The 21,918-nt window shown below is 50.3% G+C and overlaps 1 protein-coding gene across 5 annotated transcripts in view; it reads right to left on the reverse strand.

Annotated features, from left to right (window-relative positions):
* KCNC4 (potassium voltage-gated channel subfamily C member 4) overlaps positions 1 to 21,918 on the reverse strand; it is a 68,591-nt gene that overhangs the window by 26,924 nt on the left and 19,749 nt on the right. For 2 of the 5 annotated variants that reach the window (XM_007977641.3, XM_037998183.2), the window contains one exon: positions 3,878 to 19,997. The exons of 1 other annotated variant lie outside the window; for it this stretch is intronic. In XM_007977641.3, coding sequence (XP_007975832.2) covers positions 19,909 to 19,997 — 89 coding nt within the window. In that variant the 3' untranslated portion in view covers positions 3,878 to 19,908. Of the gene's footprint in view, positions 1 to 3,877; positions 19,998 to 21,918 lie in introns of those variants that run through there. 2 more of the 5 variants (XM_007977644.3, XM_007977643.3) reach the window with 2 other exon arrangements.

The following is a 21,918-nucleotide window of genomic DNA, read 5'->3' on the forward strand; positions in this document are numbered from 1 at the left end:
TCAGAGCCTGCCCCACCCCTTGCTCCCTCCTTTGGCCCCTCATCAGAAGGGCTGCCTGGAGCAGCTGGAGCGCTCACCATCATGGGCTTGTTCTCAAAGTCTCCCTAATGTGGGGCCCCCATTAGACCCATGAAGTAAGGAGAGGCAGGCTGGTTAAGCTAGGACCCTGGACCAAGGATGGAAACACTGGGGTCAAACCCCAACTCCTCTACTGATGAAGTGAGTGGTCAATAAGGGCCTTAACCTTTTGTGCCTTGTTGTCTTTGCCTGCATAATGGGATCGCTGTTTCTGCCCTGCTCCTCTCATAGGGTTACTGTGAGGACCATTTGAGTTAATGTTGTCAGCTTAACACCTTAAAAGTAATCATGATAACCAAGTCACTTAAGTTCCTCCTTCTCTCTTGGGTAAATAATCCCAAATGCTTGCCCTCTGAGCAGATTCAAATTCTGTCACTTTCTACTATAGACTTCATGTTTGTATTAGTCTGTTCCCAAGCTGCCAATGAAGACATACCTGAGACTGAGTAATTTACAAAAGAAAGAGGTTTAATGGACTCACAGTTCCACATGGCTGGGGAGACCTCACAATCATGGCAGAAGGTGAAGGAGGAGCAAAGGCATGTCTTACATGGCGGCAGGCAAGAGAGAGTGTGCAGGGGAACTCCCCTTTATAAAACCATCAGTCTCATGAGACGTATTCACTATCATGAGAACAGCATGGGAAAGACCTGCCCCCATGATTCAATTATCTCCCACCAGGTCCCTCCCCAACACATTGGAATTATGGGTGCTACAATTGAAGATGAGATTTGAGTGGGGACACAGCCAAACCACAACAATGTTCTTGGCCTGTGGAGCTTGAAGTCCTCTAAGTGGACTCTCTAAGCCAAACTGGACTAGCATGCAGTGACATTGGGGCCCCTCACATGGGGGTCATATAGGGACTCCTGCCAGCAGACCACACTACCCTGTAGGCACTCCCCTGCTACCCTCTGGGTAGAAGCAGCTGCCACAAGGGATATCTGACTGTTCCTGTTTGCCTAGGACCTGTCTCCCCTCTCTGCCTGCTACATGGCCCTAGTCCCGTCCCCCAGAACTGACCAAAAGCTAGAGTATAGCTAAGCCTCCAGGAGGTGAGGCCAGGGCTTCAAGGCAGTCCATGGGCTTGAGGCTTCAGGAACAGCCACCTGCTTCCCCACCTGATGGGCTTGGCTTAGCCTCCCCTACCCCAGCCACTCCTCTCCTCCTCCCAGAGAAGCCCAGGGCCTCTCCTAGGAGACTGGTCCTTTCCCAGAAGACTGGCTGTGTATGAGCACACAGTACCTCCAAAGGGGTCTTCTCTTCCTTTCCTCTTTTCCCTTGGGGGCCTTGCCAGGTGCCTCAGTCAGAGCAAGTGCCACTGCATGTTTGTAGGATGACTGAGTGAATAAAGGAAGGAATAACTGTGCTGAAGGTCTCAAAACTAATTCATCCCCTTGGCAATTTGCTTTTCCTCAGGACGGGAATCTCTATTCACACTGACAGTGCCCCTGGCCCTTCCTTACACCAACCATGCAGGCATATTTCTCCAAGAGGACAACTCCATCTCTTTTCCTGGGAGTTTCCAACCACAAAGTGGCCCAGGCTTGTGCAGTGGTGCCAAACGTGACACATGAATTATTCTAAGCAACTCAAAGGTTTGGTAGGTGCAAGCCATACAAAGAGACTGATGAGAACTGTGCCCTTAGGGAGCTTGTGGCCAAAGGGAGTGAGTGTAGAAGGCAGTAGGGCAAGATACAGGGTGGCCTACCAGATGGCAGCCTGAAGGACATGGAGGAGGGAGGAGAGACCCCCCCCCCAGAGGTCTGTCTGGACTTCTGGCTGGAGATGAGGGTTGAGCTGAGTAGGCATTAGCCAGATGAGTGTGCGAGGCCTGGTCATATGGGAGAAGGGAGGTGGGGGAGCCCGGGAAAGAGGAGCTGTGTCTGGGAACCATATGGAAGAGAGTGTTTCATTTGGCATGAGAAAAGGAGTGATGACCCATTCCTGTTGTCAGCAACTAATTCTAGCTAAGGTGTTAATTGTTAATTAAGGAAAGTGTTCACTGATAACAGCTTCAAGGTGGGACTTGAAAACGTATGATTCCACTTACATGAGGTAATAGTCAAATTTACAAAGACAGTAGAATGCTGGTTGCTAGGAACTGGGGGAGAAGAGAATGAGGAGTTACTGTTTAATGGGCGCACAGTCTCAGTTTGGGAAGATAAAAAGAGTTCTGGAGATGGATGACTGTACTGGTTGCACAATATGTGAATGTGCTTAATGTCACTGAAAAAAATGGTTAAAATAACACATTTGGGTTATGTTTACTTGACAACAATTTTTTTTAAAGCAATGTTTTTATTCTCCTTTTCCAGAAGCAAAGCCTCTACCAATTTCTCTTTTCTTTTAAGGAGAGCAGACAAGAGCAGTGACACTTCTAAAAGGTCACCAACCCTGAGCTTGATGCCTAATTATCAGCTGATCCTGCTCAGACTCCCAGAGAGGGGATTGATTAATCGGTGTTCTGTCCAGGCCAAGGCATCTATATATCAGGTTCATTGGAAGGAAGCTGGCTCGGGTGCTGAAGTCAGGCCGAGGGAGGGGAGGCAGATTAGCATTCACTGAGTGTCTGCTGTATGCCAGGCAACGTGCTAACCAGGTGCCAGGCATACAAATCAACAGCTTCTGTCCTCAAGAAATTTGCAAGCAACTTTCACCCTCAGTTACCAGCCTGCCATCCCCTATTGTGGAGATGGACAGGAGGGTAAAGGGGAAGAGACATATTCTTGCAATTGTCTGCCAGAATGCAGGACCGAAAGAACTTTTTCCAGGGCCCCCAGAAAAAAGGGGCCTACTCTGCTACTGACCTCTAACAACAAAAGTGCCTCTGTGTCCACATGGTGAGAAGCAGTTAGGGTTGTCTGACAGAATCTTCATAGTGATGTAGTTGGCCATGGGACAGGAAGGTACAAGAGTCCTATCTGGGCTCCATACTTCCCGGAGCACCCAGGGTGGGTGAACGGGGTGGGGAGCCTGAGAGGACCTCACCCTTGAGCTAAGAGAAGGGACTTGCTTTGGCCAGCATCCCCTTGGGATCACAGGCCCCCAAACTGGGAAACCACCCAAATAGTTCAGGACCCTGAAAAGAGGGTCTCATCTTTCCTACATCTGCCACTCTCCAGATATGTGTGGCTGATAGGGATCCCACCACAAAGTTTGGCTGGCAGTTTAAACTTCCGGCCTCAATTCTAAACAAGTGCTTTTTATTCATTCAACATTTACTGAGTCCCTACTTAATACTAGGTATGTTAATAATTGAGTCTCTGCCCTCCAGCCAAACAGGAGACAGAGATATGTCAAAGTATAATTTCCAAAAAGTTAGAAACACAAGTCTCATTTAAAACACAGTTAAAGTATGAATATGTATCACAGATTTTATTGAACTCATTAACTGACAAGGGAAACAATACGATAATAAAGTTGATTCAAAGAGCATTTGAAGAACTGGGATTTAAAAGAAAGGCGCACCAAAATAAGTTTTTAAAAATACAAATCTAGTTAATGTCCTACAGGGAAATAAAACGGGGGTTATTTTTCCAACTGGATACAAATCATCTGAATCTCTATCAGGCAAAAACAAAAAAAAACAAAAAAACAAAAAACAAAACAAAAAACCTATAAGTTAATATGTAACTTCACACTCTGAGTCCTTCATTAATAATAGCAAATGACAAAGTCAAACAATTATTGTCTTCTACTGCAGCACTTTCCAGTGGATATATAATGTGAACCAGGCATATAATTTAAATATTTCTAGTAGCCACATGAAAAAGTAAAAACAAACAGGTGAAATTCATTTTAATAATTTATTTAACTCAACATATTCAAAATATTGCCATTTTGACATGAGGCACTAGCCACATTTCAAGTGTCCAACAGTCATCTGTTGATAGCAAACTTCTAGAGAATAATCTTCATGACAGACAAAGCCTTAGTATGATACTGAAGGAACATGCAGGCATCCTCCAGGTCACAGCTACATTTTGGATCATTTTTCCTACCATATCTACATAGGTCCCTGTGATCTAATTGGCCAGGGCTACAGGAAAGGTGGGTCTAATCTATGGCCCTTGAAAGGGCCTGTGGAAAGCAGCCGAGTAAACATCTAGTGCAACAAATGCTCTTGTAAAGGCATATCACTGGCTGAGGGGCAAAACATTCTGCTGGTGGGACAGGGTGGATTAGAAAAGACTTAACAAGGCCGGGCGTGGTAGCTTACACCTATAATCCCAGCACTTTGGGAGGCTGAGGTGGGTGGATCACAAGGTCAGAGTTCGAGACCAACTCGACCAATATGGTGAAACCCCCGTCTTTACTAAAAATACAAAAATTAGCTGGGCATGGTGGCACACACCTGTAGTCCCAGCTACTCGGGAGGCTGAGACAGAAGAATTGCTTGAACCCAGAAGGCGGAGGTTGCAGTGAGCTGAGAATCGCACCACTGCACTCCAGTCTAGGTGACAGAGCAAGACTCTGTCTCAAAAAAAAAAAAAAGAAAAGAAAAAGAAAAAGAAGAAAAAATAAGACTTCATAAAAGAAATCAATATATCAAAAAGAAAGCCAGGCCTGGTGGTTCCCACCTATAATCCCTATACTTTGGGAGGCTGAGGCAGGAGGATTGCCCAAGCCCAGAAGTTCCAGACCAGTCTGGGTAACACGGCAAGACCCCATCTCTACAAAAAATTAAAACTTAGCCAGGCATGATGGCTTGTGGTCCCAGCTACTCAGAGGAGGATCACTTGGGCCTGAGAGGTCAAGGCTGCAGTGAGCTGTGATGGCATCATTGCACTCCAGTCTCGGTGACAGAGCTAGACTTTGCCTGAAAAAAAAAAAAAAAAAAGATTCCTGCACTCGTATGTTTACTGCAGTACTATTCACAATAGCAAACACATGGAATCAACCTAAATGCCCTGTCTACCAACAGATGATTAGTAGATAAAGAAAATGTGATACACATGCACATGGAATACTATTCAGCCATAAAAAGAATGAAATTATGTCTTTTATACCAACATAGCTGGAACAAGAGGCGAAATAAGTTAGACACAGAAAGACAAATATCTCATGTTCTCACTCGTAAGTGGGAGCTAAAAATGTGTACACATGGATGCAGAGAGTGGAATGACGGACAATGGAGACTCGAGGGAGAGAGGATGGGAGAGGGGTAGACAATGAGAAATTACTTAATGGGTACAATGTATGTTATTTGAGTGACTGATACCCTAAAAGCCCTGATGTGACTATTGTGCAACTATGCATGTGATAAAATTGCACTTGTACCCAGTAAATGTGTACCAAAAAAAAAAAAAGGAACAGAAAGAAAAGACTTCACAAAGGATGAGCAGATTCACAAGGTGGAGGAAAGCCAGGGGACACTCCAAGCTAAGGGAAGCATGTGACCCAAAGCAGGAAAGTACATTCATTCAAACACTTCTATGTGCATGGGATTGGAGTGCGTGTGTGGGAGGGAGGGCAGGGACTGACTGAGGCCCCAAAGGGAGGCTGACCAGACTGTGAAGGTTCTGGGGAAGCCATGCTGAGGCATCTAACCTTTATCCAGCAGGGAGTCAGAGGATACTTTTCAGAAAAGGAAAGGCATGACCAGACTTGTCTTTTAACAAGCTTGTTCAAGGAGCTGTTAGTCCTGTGGCTGGAGGAATCTTCTCCAACTCCCTACCCTCCAGTCACACGGTTGTAGATGGGGATGAAGTCTGAGTCATGGTTGGTAGCTAAAAATATTTTCTGGACCCCAAATGATAGATGTGATTCCTAAATACAGGAAGAAGAAAGCACTGGCAGAGGGTTCAAGGTGGCTTCTGAGGTCAGGATGGAGTAAAATCTCCTTCTGGGATCTGGAAAAGGCTGCAAGATGGCTTTTATAGATTGGTGATTTAGTAGCTGATACTCTGGCAGCCTTGAGGTCGGGTTAACATGAGGTCAGAGAAATCCCAGTTTGGCATTAGCTTAGCCACTGAACAAGTGAGGCAAGAAACGGGCTTGGGCTGTTTTTATCCCCATCATCTGGATGGAGATAAGAGCTGGCTTTGATTTTTCTTGCCCTTTACATCTGAGAAGCCCAGAGTACTTCATGGGCATTCCTTACGATGCTGGTCACTACCTCCTGCAAGAAGCAGGTCAAACAAGGGCAGCCAGAGCTGGAACAGGCACAGATAGTACAAAGAGCCAAGAACCTCTTCGTTCTCTGAAACATCCTTCTTGATCCCCACCCTCTCAATGTCAGAAAGAGGAAACTGACTTGCTCAACTTCTAGTTCTACCTGAAGACAAGATACGTGCACTAAGCAAGCTTCTTCAGGCCAAGGGCACTTGCCTAACAGGAAGAGAAGAGGCAGTGTGGAGGAGAGATTTTGGTATGGTTCCATAGTCAAGCCAACTCTGTTAGGGGTGTGTTATGGGAGCAGGGCCAAGGGGTCTTAAATCAGCTTCCTTATGGTTGCTGATGTGTTTCTAAGTGGCTAGTCTTGGAAAAGAGTGGACTTTAGGGTCCTATTTCCATTTAGGGTTGTACAATCACCAAGTGCAGGATAACTACCCAGTCGAAAACACTGACCAGAGATAAGTCTTCCTGCTTCTGACACTTGTTGCCATGAACCGATCACCAGCTGGGTCTTCATATGAATGCCTTCTGATGACAGAGAGCAGAGAATCCTGAAGCCCACAGCAGCAGGGGGAACTGAGTTAGAACTTGAGGAATGGATCTAGGTCTACCAGCTCTCAGCCCCATGTTTAAAACTGAGCTTCACAAAATGTCAAATATTTTATTAAAGCCAAAATCCAGTCTGATTTCCAGCTGTGATCCAAATACCATACACAGGTTCAGTTGCCTCTCTGTCACAGAAGCCGCCAGCACTTAGGTTGAGACCTTCTGATCACTCATCTCTCCTCTTCCCTCCTCCACCAGACCTACCCCTCCAGCCCCAGCCCCTCGTGGGGAGGCTGTGGGCTGGGCTGTGTTCCTTTTCTCCTCAATTTAGCTTTCCTAGTGAAGGTTCTCTAGTGAATTGGGAAAGGTTCTTAGAGCTTATCCAGAAAAGAAGGGAGAGAGGAAGGAAGGAAATTAAACCTTACAAAATGTCAAGTTATTGAGCTAAGTAGGAGGGACACAGGATCTCATTGGAGCTTTATGAGAACCCACTGAGGTGGGCAGCATTATCCCCAATTTTACAAACGGGGAACTGAAGCTCAGCCGTTAAGCAAGTTGCCAAAGACCGCATAGCCCATGGTGGAAGCGAGGTTAGAGTTCAGGCCCCCTAATTCCTGTCCACATTCAGTCCCAAGTAGAGCTGATCTGAATTCTAGAGAAATCAGTGATGGAGCAAATGCCCCACAGTGCGGATACCTTGGATTGGGTTAAATGACAGCTCTTGGGGCCACTTGGCTCCAGTTATCTTCATAGCCTCTGCTGGTCCCTTGTCTAATTTCTAGACTGAAGGTTCTTCATATTGTGTGTCAGGGGTTGTGGGGAGAGGAGGGGAGAAACACAGAGGTGGCGCTGCTGGTGATCAGGGAAGGAACCAGCCCATGGCAGAGCCTCAGGTGGCCTGGGCACCTCCCAGGGTGAAGTGTGCAGGTGTGTGTGAGGCATGGTGCAGTTCTGTGAGCTGAGACAGGCAGAGCCCCTCAGGCTAGTCCTGACCCGTCCTGAAACTGGGTTTTGTTCTTTATTTATTTTTTATTATTTTTAGACAGAGTCTCGCTGTGTTGCCCAGGCTGTGGTGCCGTGACTAATTTAGAGGTGCTATCATAGTGCACTGCAACCTCAAACTCCTGGGCTCAAGCCATCCTCCCATCTCGGCCTGCTGAGGAGCTGGGACTACAGACATGTGCCACTGCACCCGAGTTAGGGTTTGTTCTAATAAGGAAAATGATATTCCATTACACAGCTTAGATTCCTAAACCTCCATTTAGAAAGTGGATTAAGATCTCTTCTCCCAAAGCCAGTGGCATCCACAGTTAGAGTAAGAACCCAGAGTGGTCTTGGTCTCAAAGTAACCCAAACCTTCCACCTGCCAAGGATGGGGTGGCGTCAGGCTAATCCCGCCACCAAGCCAGCCTGTTAAAAATAATGATTACATAAAGAAAACATCCCGGAAAAAGAACCCCGACTAACCTGTGCTGGACTGGAATACACGCCTCTTGTTCTGACCCACCTCCAGAGTGAAATGAGCCACTTCTTCCTTGCATTGTTGCCCCGTTCTGCTCATTCACGTGCTTGCTCAGCAGACACCCAAACAAAGCGTTTGGGGTTTGCCCAGCTGTTCTATTTCCAGCCTGTTCAGTTCATTTTAGGCCCCGCAGCCTCTGCCCACAGCCGGGTGCAGTCCCTCCTCCTTCCCCTTCTCTACCCCTCCCCCTTCCCTGCCTGCTTTTTCTCTCACTGCTCCCTGGCTCCTGCTCCTCTCTCTGCCACTCTCCCTTCCCCCTCCTCCTGCTCTTCGTCTTCCTCTTCTCAGCTTCTGAGATCTGCTTTCAGTCTTCCCCTGTGCTTCCTCTCACCTACCTGCCTCCTTGAATCCCATTCCCAGGAGCTCACAAGTATGTGTAGAAAGGACTTGGGGGCAGCTCCTGGCCCCTGGTCCTGGGGAAGTGGGGAGAGAGAGGAATGGAAGATGGGGCCAAGGTGCCCACGCACAGGGAGCAGCCTTTCGCGCCAGCAGCTGTGTGAGTCTCCCTCTGGCTTCTCACTGCTTCGGGAAGCACACAGGTGTCACCACTTCTGGGTCACCAAGGGGGAAATGGCCATGACAGTGAGTTGCCTCCTGACCACTGGTGTCCCAAGGCCCTGCCTTAAGCTGGACCTGCCTCCATCCTCTCAGTCAACAGTGAGTGGCCCTAGCAAGGAATTTCTGGAAAAGGGTTTCTAGTGCTTCTGTTGTGCAAGTCAGGCTTGCCAGGCAGGGTCTCTCAGTGTCAATGGGGAAGGACACACACTGAGCACTGTTTACTGCCTGGGTCTAGAGCCACTTCACATACGCCATCTCCATTTACTCGTCTGGGCAAAATCTCTAGATATATCATTATCTCCATTTCACAGACCATGCTTAGAAAGGTTAAGTCATTTGCCCAAGGTCACGCAGCTCACAAGTGGCAAAGCCAGTGGAGCCAGAATTAGCAATCTGGCCGTGGACCAGGAATCGATGGCAGTGGTGGTGCTGGTGCCAAGCGGCTGGCCACAGAGCCAGCATAGAAGCATGGTCAAAATCGCCTGTGAAATCTATCTGTGCGATCTCCGTCAAATTACTCTCTGGTTTCCTCACCTGTAAAATGTGAGTGATAAAAACAGCCCTTACCTCCTGGCGTTGCTCTGCTCCATTAAGCCATGTAGGGGGCTTGGGCTGGTCGTAAACACTCAATCCATGTTAGCTATTATAACTTCCAGAGGCACCTGCCCTCTGACTCTGGAGGAACACCCAAGTCCTTGAGAGAAAGCCAGAAGAATGATAACCTTTTGCCTCCAGTGGTGCTTCAGGAGTTCCAAAGGACCCATCCATCCACTCTCACTTAATTATCATCCCACCTTGGATGAAGGCAGGGGAAGCTTAATTCCCATTCACAGATGTGGAACCTCAAGCCCAGCAATAGCACAGGATTGGCTCCAACCCCTCTGGAAACAACCCTTGCCAGGCTCTTTTTCTATGTCCACTTATGTAGCCGGAGTTTCGTCCAAGAGCACAAACCTGAGCACCTAACTAGCACTCAGAGAGTTGGGGTGGGTGTGAGGCTCACAGAACACCACTAATGAAGACTGAGAAGGAAGAAGATGGAGGCAGAAAGTACCCAGGACATGAGCCCTGCCGCTGTTCCAACTTGACTGTGATATAAATTGTAGCTACTAACATCAGGAAAGAAAGGCCCAGATGGCTGAAGCCTGGAGAGTTGAGGGGAATGGGGAACTTTGGAAGGGAGCACTGATGGTGAGGGTGGCATGGGTGAGAGGAAACTTGGCTGGCACGTGGTGGTGGGATGGCAGAGTGAGAGGCCCAGGATCCCAGATAATTATTCTGGACAAATCTTATGACCCAACCATGGACTAGAATGACAGGGGTGAAGGACAGAAGTCAGCAAAGCGCAGCTAATTCATTCAGTCCTTATTCACTCACTCATTCCTTTGTTCACCTTTGAGCTCCTGACCACTGAGCAGGGGTTGGAGGTAAAATCATCAATAAGGAAGGCATCCATAAATGAGTAAACAAGCAACAAGTTATCACTGCGGTAGGTGCTATAATGGAGGAATATACAAGGTTCTGTGAGAGCATAAAAGACAGAGGAATTCTCCCTGGGAGAGCCCAAGAAGGATTCTCAGAGGTGACAGTTGAGTGGGTCTTGAGGGATGAGTAAGAGTTTGCCAGGCTGAGGACACAATAGTGGAATGTAAGAGGGGAACAGAAGGAGCAGGAAGATCTTCCAGACAGAGGCAGCTTCTATTGCATATCACTTTGGATTTCTCTTTTGTGTGCCACGTCCTTCTTTGTTCATTGGAGTCAGGCCAGAATTCCTTGCAGAGCTCTGGCCTCTAATTTGACCCACACAGGAAGTTTTGGATTTCTTCCTCTCCTAATCAAAAAATTATCTATCCTGCTTGGAGCCCTCTAGTGCTAGGACTTCCTATCACAGAGAACAAGGCTCTCACTCCACAAGTTGAGAGAAGGTCAACAGTCCTGTCTCCTGGGAAATAAAATATTTGCATACTAAATTCATACTAGAGTGCTGGTGACTGACACAAGATATTTTCTTGTGCATAGATCAGAAAATGAAGAGAGTGAAGAGAGCAGGACGACTCTGGCAATGTGTGTGTATGTTTGGGGGCCAGTACGTAAGGGGACAGTAGTTAGCAAGAGCCTCTGGCAGGGATGGGAAAGAACCCAAGAAGAAAGATGGAGAGTATTAGAGAGCAACTCTCCAGTCCTGTCCAGGGAAACCCAGCTTGTCACCACCTAGCACTGAGGCCCAGAGGGAACCTGGTATCACTGCTGCCCTCAACATCCCACCCCCGGGTGCCCTGGGAGCTGGTTGCCATCTCTAGTGGGGTGCTGAGAGAAATGAGGTCCCTAATCGATTTTCCAGGAGGGCAAATAGTACCGTCCCCTCAGGGGAGGAGCGGGTCCTGGGGCACACAGCGGGATGCTGCCAGGGTGTTGGAAGGGGGCTGATTGTGACTCCTGTTCCCTGGTACTGTGGCTGCCTGGTGCGGTGAGAGGATAGCGCAGACTGGTCTCTCAGCAGTCTAATTAGGAGGGAGGCCCCAGGAGCAGCTTTGCTGTGGTGGCAGCCCTGGTGGTGGTGGTAGTGGCCGTGGTAGTGGCACAACTCTGCTTCCCATGGCAGCTTAGGAGCTGCCACCCCAGGGAGGGTCACCGTGGCAACGGCTACTCTGGGAACAGATCCTCCGGGCCTCTGAGGCTGGCCCCTGGTCTTCTCGAGGGCAGCTGGCAGGCCTGGGCCGGGCACGGGGAGGAGGCAAGGCACCTGTCTCTGAGCCGGGCCTCTGGGGCCCCAGGGCTGAGGCACGGAGGAAAGCCGGTGTTTGTTTCCCTTCGTTTGCTATGAACATTTGATCACTGATGCTGGATTTGGAGTTAATCGTCCTTAGACCAGGGGCTCAAAATGAGGAGCTGAGGGGAAGGGAGCTGAGGGGAGTCTCTAGGGATCTCAGAGATGGAACTGGGCCTCAGGTTAAGGAATCCTGGGCTCTGGTCCCTCCAGAAGTCTCTTCAGGAGCAGTCTCTCCTGCCCCGGGCAGCCCGGGGTCTGTGAGCTGAGAGCTCAGGGTGCCCTCGGTGTCTGTGGCAGGCTGGAGGAGCCCTGCTGTCCCACCTAAGGCTGGGGCAGACCCAGGAGGCTCTGAGTCCAGGCAGACTGGAAGGCGTGGGGTAGGGTTCTGGCTTGAGGTGGACACTGGGCCAGGGTTCTCTTTCCCTCTTTCCCACTCCCTGACCTCACTGCCTTCCCTCCTTCTCTTCTTCACTTTTCATCAACCCCTTTGCCCCTCCCTCCTCTTCCTCTTTCCTTCTTTCTCACTCTTCCTTCTTACTCATTGCTTCCTTTCTCACCATCTTCTTCATTCACTTCAACATTTTGCTGAGCACCTACTCTTTATGCACCACCAAGCTAGGCCCTCGAGTGGGAGCTGGGATGAACCAGCACCTCTGAGCAACTCGCCACTGAGGGAAGAGGAATTTGACAAGTACCAAAAAGTACCAGGTAGAAAAAAATGGTAGCTTCTAAAAGGAAGAGAGAGGAAGGGCTATGGGAACTCTCTCTCTCTAAGGCTTCCTCATTATTCTGACAGTTTCTCAGGCAGGAAATGCATAATGTAAAAAAAGCTTTCACGTTATTCCCCAAGGACTCCCAGGAATGTCCTAGAAGTGAGGTGCAAAAGCCAGCTGGAGACAGGGCTTGTGACGGATAAGAGGACGGAGTTCAGCAGCTGCTTGTGCCAGGCCTATCTCCAGCCCATTCATTCATTTGTTCATAAAATATTTACTGAGCCCCTATAGGCCCTAGCAACTTACAGGGAAGCAGGCAATACACAATTTATAGTTACAAAGGACTGTAAGTACCATGAAGAAAATGCACTGGCTGCAGTGATGGAAACTGACAGAGGCAGAGGGGTGTGGATGTGTGAGGGGAAAACGCCTCACCAAGAAAGTGAAATTTACAGCCAGGCCTTCTCAGCCAAGAGAAGGAGGTGGGGTGAGGCTGGGCTGGGGGTAAAGTGGTCCCTGTGAGGGAACAGCAAGTGCAAAACCCCTGAAGGTGAGAGAGCTGGGGATGTGTGGGAAACTGACAGCAAAGTGAGCTGCTGGCCTCAGGGGCTGACAGCAGAGGCACGAATGGGTCTGCGGAGGCAGGAAGGGCCTGAGGAGCAGCAGGGCCTCACAGGCCCTCCTAAGGAGTCTAGATTGTACACGAAGCAGGAACCCAGCCATTGACAGGGTTATAAGCAGGGGTGACATGATCTGATCCAGTTTCCTTTTGAAGACACTCTCTCTCTGGTGGCTGGGTGGAGACTGGTGGCAGAAGGGCAGATGGGACCCAGGGAGACTGGGGAGGAGGCTCCTGCAGAAGTCCGGCTGCAGGAATGGGGTGAAAAGCAGGAAATGCGAAATCCCTAACATGTATTTCAGAGCTAGAAATGTAGAACTTGGCAATGGGTTGGAATATGGGTGGGAGACATTTTTTATCTATTGGTCTTCTGGCCTCTCTCCCTGATTAGAATGTAAGTCCCATGAGGGCAGGGATCCTGTTGGTCTTGTTCACCATTGTTTCCCTAACGACAGAGTACAAATGTTTAATAAAGATTTAATGCATGAAAAATGAGTGAGTGAATTGAGGAATGAGAGGGTAGTTTTGACAATATCTGTCTCAGCCTCAAGGTGGATGGTGGCAGCACACTGAGGGGGACCAGGGAGGCAGAAGGGTGGGATCACAGCTCAGCATCAGGGAGCTGTGAAGACACCCAGGCACAGCCACGCAGGCGTGTTTGTGAGCAGGGAGAGCATGGGGAAAGGGGTGTCTGTTTGGGTCCCTGTTGTACACCCAGCATGTAGAGCAGTACCTGGGACAGAGATGCCACATATGTTTGCTGAATGAATGAAAAAATGAATGAATGGAGCTGATAGGGGATTTCTGGACTGGAACTATACCTGTGGATGACACCAGTACCTGAAAGATGTTTAAGGCAATGGGAGGGGATGAGGTCACCCAGGAAAGAGTATGTGGAGAGAGAAAGGGAGCAAGCCCTAGCCCCCACCAGCAACCAGAAATTAGCAACTCTGCTAATTTCAGAAGCAGAGACCCTAACTCACCCCCAAGTAGAAGCCTACATTTCTGGTAGACTTGTATTAAATGGCTATAGCATATGCTTGCTAACCACTGCTCTTCTAGGGATCCCTGGAGAAGCAGGCAGGTAAGAGCAGGGAGTGGAGGAGCCCCCACAACCCTGTGGGGAAAGAAAGGAGAGGCTTCCAGCACCAACATCAGAAGGCCTCTGACCCCTCTGACTTGCAGCTGTAGCCATTTGGCTCCCTCTCCTTAGCCCCTAAAGCTGGATCAGGCCCAACTGAGGCTGTCCAGGAGACAGCCTTGTCCCCAGAGTCCCCAGCAGCCCTTTAGTGTGATGCTGCATTTTGAATGTGGTTACCACAGCCCCAAGTGACTGAGCCAGCTCACGTGCTACCTCTTGTGTGGGTACCAGTGTATGCATACACAGGGCTTGGAGCCAGGAAAGGAAGGAAAGTGCTCACTGCAATAATGCCACAGGAGCCCCACGAGGGTAGGCACTGGATGGCATCACGACCCAGGCCCAGGGCACTCCCGTCACCCCAGACTAGAGGAGACACAGATGTTTCTTGCCCTGCCCTATACCCCTGATGGGCTGGGAAGAGGCAGAGAAGAATTTAAGGAAAATCTTGCTAGGAAAGGAGTTTATCTGAACCCTGTCTGAATACTTCTGTTCTGGACCTGCCTCCACCACTAACTAGCTGTGCATGCCACGTGAGTCAGAAAGTCTTAGGATTGGAAACAGTCTTCTAATTCCACCTCCTACGCCAAGCAGAAATCCTTCCCACAAACCCTGGTGCAGCACATGATCATCCACTGTGTCTCCAAACATTTTCAGGGAAGGGAACTTCACAACCCCGCAGGGAAGCCCATTTTGATTTGGTAATTTTGTTAGAAAGCTTCTTTTTCAAAAAGCCTGGGAGGACCCACACCAGATGTTAACAGTGTCACCTCTGGGGAAGAAAGTGGGACTGTGGAAGGGTGACAGGGTGTTGATTTGGTATGGGGATGGTTTCCAATACCTTGTATTAAATAAATGTTTGAGACAGGGTCTCATTTTGTCACCCAGGCTGGAGTGCAGTGGTACGATCATAGCTCACTGCAGCCTCGGTCTCCTGGGCTCAAGAGATCCTCCCGAGAAGCTGGGACTACAGACACATGCCATCACACCTGGCTCATTTTTTTTCTTTCTTTTTTTTTTTTTTTTTTTTGTAGAGATGGGGTCTCGCTACGTTATCCAGGCTGGTCTAAAACTTCTGGCCTCAAGCAATCCACTCTCCTCAGCTTCCCAAAGTGTTAGGATTACAGGCATGAGCCACCATGCCTGGCAGTATTAAATTTATAATAGCAAGGGAAACAACAGAAAATAAGGTTCTTATATGTACCTACTATGTACCCACAAAAATTACAAATCAAAAATTTCATTAAAAAAAGATTTTTTACAATTTAAACCCAATCTGCCCTCCTAACATTTCCACCTATTATTTCCAGATCTGCTCTCTGCAATCAGAGAATAATCTAAACCCACTTCCCCACAGGTACCCTTGAAACACCTGGAAGTTGGGATCAGGTTTCCAAGACTTCTCCAGCTTGAGCCACTCCTCACGTAACGTGGGTTCCAGAGCAGCCCTACCCCTCTTACCCACTCCTGTGTGTCACAGAATAAAACTCCAGTGGGGTCGCAGAGGGAAGGAACCAAACAGTCACTGAGCTAGGTGTTACCTGCTGCTAATTAATGAATGGATCCCAAGAGGTCATTCCTCCTCTTTCTGTGTGTGTGGGGTGTGGTACATACACGTAAAAGGGAGAGTGAGTTTAATGACTCACTTCTCCAAGCCTTGGTTTCTTATCTGTAAAGGGGGAAAACAATACCTTTGCTATGAGAATCTGTAGTTAAGGAAATAACATAAAGAGTACAATCTCCTACACTGGGGGTTATGACTCACGAGCCCATTCAGTTCAGAGAGTGGCTAAGCATTGGACCCACAGAGCCTGACTGTTTTGAGTTCGAATCCCAGCTTTGCTAGTTAATGGCTGTGTGACTTTGGAGAAATGACCTGACACTGCTGTGTTGGTTTTCTCCTCGTAAAACAAAGGTAACGATAACATCAATCTTGGAATGCATCTTTATAAGCATGAAATGTACTGCCCAGCACTCAATAAATGTTCGCTGTTAGGCATAATCATCCCCTCTTACTCCTTCGCAAGGAGATAAAGACTTCACTGAAATGAGGCTGATTCATTGAAAAGTGAGGACATCAAACCAAACTGGTCATCGGTTACTAGAGTGAATTGCCCCAAAATACTCCCCCCTCCCTCTAGCAATGGCTATGTGCTAGGCGCTGTGCTCAAGGCTTTGCAGGCGAGGGCTCATTTCTCCTCATGGCTCAATGAGGGAGATACTACCTCAGGCAGAAACTACATTTAAAAGATGAGGAAACAGAGGTTCAAACAGGTTGAGTAACTTGCCTAGGGTCACACAACAAGGAAGTGATGGAGTCAGGACTCAAACCCAAGTCTGCCTGACTCCAAAAGTCTGTCTTGTTCTTTTAAAAATGTCCTGTTCTTTTAACCAGCTCCCTACCTTGGGCTCGACTCCAGCTTTGGGGGACAGGAGGAAGCCAGAGCCCTTTCTTCCTTGACAGCACGGCCTGCTGTTTCCGTGAGGTGGGGAGAAGGGGCGATCCGCTGCTTCTCTTGCCCACTCTTCCACCCTCCTGCACACTGCCCCTCCTCTTCCGTCAGCCTGAAAGGGTCACGAGGGACCCCAGCTGCCACCCCTTCAGTTCCCTCAGGACCACTCTGGCATCTGGTACCCCTGCTGCTGGCTGGCTTCTCAGCCCCCAACCATGAAATGGTTCCACATCGATCTACAGAAAAAACAGCCACTTTGGCCGTGGGCCCTGATGCGTAATGTCATTATGGAGTCAGCAGCGCATCCCGTCCCATTATCGCCTGGCCAAGCTTTTCCAAGGCCAGCCTGGCTGCAAATGGCTTTCTCCTGTCTAGGGGGGCCACAGCTGCTGTTTGCCCTCCACTACCGGAGAAGAGATTTTATCTTTAATTGACACTGGCTGTCTGCCACCCCCTTGCCTCGGCTGGCCCAGGCTCCAAGTCCGATCTTTCCTTACACTTCAGGAACAGGCTTCCCCTGGCTTCTCCCCTCTCCTCGGCCATGCCCTCCTCACCCTGCTGTTCTACACTGCCCGAGACAGCTCCCAGGTGTGTTCGTATCCTTTCGTGGTGCAGTTGGACACGGAGATCTCAGAAATCTGTGGAGAAAAGTCTGAGAGTGACAGGAACAGGGCAGGGAGGGAACTGACACTGTACCACTACTATGTCATGTCACAGGTAGACACATGACACCAGGTCAGGCTCTTCACTCTGTCTCTGAAACAGGGGCCATCATTATCCTCTAACAAACAGGGAAACAGGTTTGGTGAGTCACCCCCAAGTTACCCAGCTAGCAAGCAGCAAAGCAAGACTTCAAATTAAGGCCCCTCGGTGGATGCCCAGAGTAAGAGTGAGGAGTAAGACAAGAATAAGGAGAGGTGAGCAGGCAACCAGACCCGCCAGAGCCCAGTGCAAGATGGAAATGCAGGGCCCCTCTTCAACCATTATTAACTTCATCATGGTGACAGCCAAGCATTAAACCCAGCGTGGGGCCCTTCTGAGTGGCTGCACAGGTTGCACACCCATGAAGCTGGCCCTGCGTGTGCCCCTATGTGAATGTGAGAGGGATAACAACAGTGAGAGCCAAGGGCCACATCTGACCATCACTTGCCATCTCCCTGTCCTATCTAGGCCCAGGATGTGTTCACTCTCCATCCGTAAGTGGTCTCCAGTTGTGCCACCAGTCTCTAGTTGGCCTCAGTTCATCAGCCATCTGGTCAATAACTTTGGCATCCCCAGAGCCTTGGCCCATTTAGAACTGGTACAATTGCAGGGAGGAGGGGAGGCCCGCTGCACAAACGGCATACAGTGGAATTCCTTAAACAAAAAACAGTCTTTTCTTCCATGTGATGGCAGGGGTTTAGGGACAGCAGTGGAGATTAGAACACTGTCTGGGACTCGGGGTCCTGGGTTAGTCCTCTTTGTGTGGCTGTGGGCCGATGACTTGTCCTCTCTGAGCACTAGTCTCTCCCTGTAAAATGCAGGGGTCAGGCTGCACTGACAATTCCTGCTGGAGTGGCGTTATGCCGAGTGTGTGCACTCCTCAGGTGTCAGGGGTGAGAGCCCCAGGAGTTCCCGATAGACACAGAGCCAGAAAGGAGAGGCAGAGGCAGGTGCTCACACAGCAGGAGCAGCAGGATGCTCCAGATGTCTTTATTGGGGCTCGAGCACAGCATGACAGTTGGAGGCATGCAGACAGGGCACAGGGCCCAGCCTGAGCATGCCCCAGACACACACGAGAGGACAGCTTTAGAAAAGGACTGACCAACACCAGGGAGGAGCAGGGAGGGAAGGCCAAGGGAGGGGCAGAGGCCAAGGCTGAAGGGGTCACCTGGCCTCTGCTATTGCACGCATCCTCTGGCCACTGGCCAGGAAGTACAGTATTGCAACTGGTTTCCTCTCGCCCAAGGCTTCCCTTCTCAGACCCCCTGGGACAGATGGGCAGACAGATCCCTTCCCTGCCCATCTGCCCAGCAGCATCTTTGACAACAAACAGACAAAAGAGACAGAACAAAATCAAAAATAAAAAAGACAAAATGCCCCCCTAAGTCAAGGACATAGATGGGGTGGAGGAAGGAGTGGAGGAGGCTGCAGAGGAGCCCCCTGGAAGTCCCCCCACAACGAGGGTGTGGGGTGGGAGGTAGAACCCCAATCTGGGGTGGGGTGGGGCTAGTGAAGCAGTGACCATGGGGGGCAGTCTGTCCTTCAATAGACTTCACCAGGTTACTTGCTGACAGGGGAAACACCCCTACGACAGGAACCTGGGACCACCCAGCTGGACTGGCAATTCCCAGATGCACTTTTCTTGGGACCTTCCACCCATACAGTCAGCAGAAACAACAGAAATCAGTGAAGGGGATGGGAAACTCTGGGTGGGGCAAGGGCTTAGGGAGACAAAGCCTAGCAAAGAAGACAAACCACCAATAGCACGTGCACTACACACAAGAGTATAGTATGTATGAATATAGATACTATATGTGCATATATATCTCTTCAATGTACAGTAGAACAGAACATCAGACCCAGATGGCTCTGGGCCCCGAGGGTCGCATGGGAGGTTTTCCACCAGTCCTGTGCAAACAAGGATATCTGAGTCTTTCCCAGCGAAAAGATTCTTGTCTGAGTTCCAGAGTTTCCCTAAGCCTCTGGCTTTCTGTCTGTCTGCCTGTCTCTCTCACGTTGGTGCCGCTTTAAGAGAGGGTGAGGACTTCAGCCTGGGCATAGTTGGATGAGAGGGCGTCTTGGCAGGTCTCTGTGTTTAAAGAGCACAGGTGTGAGACACTGGGACGCATGCTTTCGGCTCAACATTGCCTTCTGGGTTGGGGGGACAGGGAGTTCAGCAAAAGTAAGGGAGAAACAAAGAATGAGATGTTAGAAGGAAGTCAGCTGCTGACCCACAGGGTGTGGGCTGAGGAGCAGGCCAGGAGCAGAGCTGGAAGGGATGAGGAACCCAGGGCTAAAAGGCCAGGAAGAGCATGGATGGGTCAGGGAATGGGGTGAGCCCTTCACCCCTCTGCCAACCCAACTCTGGTGACTCAGGTGATGTTGTAGCTCATCGCCATATCTGTTCAGGTAACCACTAGCTCCAGGAACCACTAGCCTCTTAGGTCTTCAAAGCTCCAGTGCAGTGGAGAAAGGGACCATAGCTCTGCAGCCTTGCATGGAGGCAGTGGGGAAAGTTCCTGATGTGGCCTGTGGCTCACAGGCCATCACCCCAGCTGCTGCCTGACCAACTCGAGCTCTCCCCCAAGTAGCTCCATCTGCTGTCACCACCCTGGGATATTCCATTGTCCCAAGGAGCTGATGAAGAAGGCTCCTGAGTATGATGCCATGTCGTGCCCAGCCCCCTTCCTCAATGTGGCAGGAACAGAGTCCCAGCAGTTGGAGGGCATGCAGCCTCAGGTGAATGCTGAAGGGGAAGGTCACGGAGGACGAATGTGCCTGTCTCAGGAGAGAAGGTCAGGAAATAGTACCTTATTAAGAAACCCGACCCCTCAGAGAGCCCTTTTGGGATCCCATCCTCAGCCTGGGATGTCTATGACCTGGGTCTTTCCTTCCCCTACCTTACCGGTGGGAGCACAGGTAGGGCAGGTAGGAGTACCGCTGTCCCAGCTGCAGATCTGGGTCAATAGTGGAGGTGGGAGTTCCAGACCTGCTGGGACAACCCCTGTAGCTCTTGGGTCTGAGGTCCAGGGCTAGGCCTCCTGTCAAGGCAGAGTGCAGATGTGGCATCCAGACCTCACGTTTTCCATCCTGGGCTTTGGGGTGCCTCTATCACCTTTCTAGGGAAGTGGTATCCTCATCTTGGGGTGATGCTGTTTCCATCTTCTTAAGACTGTATGCCCCAGTCACCTCCTTAAACACTGCCCCTTTGGCTACGAGTGTTCTGGGCCTCTGAGTGCTATCCTTGAAATCAGAGGAGCTCAGGGTTCTTCAGAGCCCCATTTCTGAGGACACGCAGACAGAGCTGTGGTCTTGCCCTGGACTTCCGTCTGCATAACTTAAGCAACACCTGCCACTGATCCCCACTCACTAGGGGACAGGGGAGTGCCTCTGGGCACTGCAGGCAATTAGGCCCTAAGATGCACTGGTGAGAATGCCTGGGTTACTGAGGGGACTTGGATGGGCACTGTATGAGACAGAAGGAGTCACAGCAAGGCTGTCAAGTGTCCCAGAAGCCAGGGAGCAGAGCAGCCCATACTGAGATAAAGGCCTTAGATTGCTTTTCCACTGGCTTCCACGGACTCTCCAACCTCAGGGACCTCTGAGAGTTGGAGAAGGGTCTTCCTAGGAATCTCGTCCTGGATTCTTACCTATTTGACCCACCAGGGGTGGGGCAGGGATTTCAGAGGGTGACGCTGGCCAGAGCAGAGCAGGCCCTCCTCTCCCAGGAAGTTCTGTGAAAGGGCAGCCTAGGCCCTGCAGCCAGACCATGGCCTCCCCTCTGGCTCCTGTCAGCCAGCCACTAGGTTGCAGTGCTCTCTCCTCTGGTTCTACCTCTCAGAAGCCCTGAAAATTGGCCTCTAGGTTGCCAGTAGCCCTGCTACAGACTGGAAGGTGAGGTTGTGAACTCCTACCCAGACTGCCTCCCAGTTCTGTGGGAAGGGGCTGAGCTCCAGCTGCAGGGGAAAGGCGTCTGACAGCAAAGTAGCGGGTGCAGGTCCAAGTCTAGTCCAAGGAAAACAAACTCTACTCTCAGATGGTGGGTGGGAGAGAGCCTTCTCCCAAGGAGGGAGGCCCAAGGCCTGGGTAAGCCTGACGCCTGTGCAGGCAGCCACTTCCTGCGACAGTGCCTAGTATGCAGGGGTTCTGCAAATGCCTGGGCTCACCCTGCCCTTTCCCAGGGCCCTGGGCAGGCCCAGAGGTGCTAAGAGGTAATAAGGGCAGACAGTCTACTCAGTCCGCCTGCTATCTGGGTTCTCTCTCTCCCAGATGAAGCCAGAGAGCCAGGAGGGATGTGTGGGAGCCAGCTCCCCGAGGCATTAGGGCTCCAGCCTGGCACTGCTGCATCTTGTCGCCCAGGGACATCTGTGCCCACCATAGGGGTGCCATGAGCAGGCCCAGCCCTGTGGGAGGGAAGAGAGGGAAGGAGGCGGTGGGTGCCGTGGAAACTTGGGCTCCTGACAACTTGAGGGCTGCCACAGAAATAGCGGCCTCGGTTCCCTGAATCAGAAAGGCAAGTCAGAGGAGAAAATAGCAGTGGCATCCCTGCTAACCTGCACACCCGGCTTGTGGTGTCCCTGTCAGAGTTCAGGCCCTCTGTGCCAGAGAGCCCTGTCACTGTTGGGGGAGTGGCCCTCGCATCTCCATCCTGTTCCACAGGCTTCCCCATCCCTGTCACTTCAAGGGCCTGCTCCCTCCT

Source organism: Chlorocebus sabaeus, chromosome 20 (genome assembly GCF_047675955.1).
Source record: "Chlorocebus sabaeus isolate Y175 chromosome 20, mChlSab1.0.hap1, whole genome shotgun sequence".
NCBI lineage: Eukaryota > Metazoa > Chordata > Mammalia > Primates > Cercopithecidae > Chlorocebus > Chlorocebus sabaeus.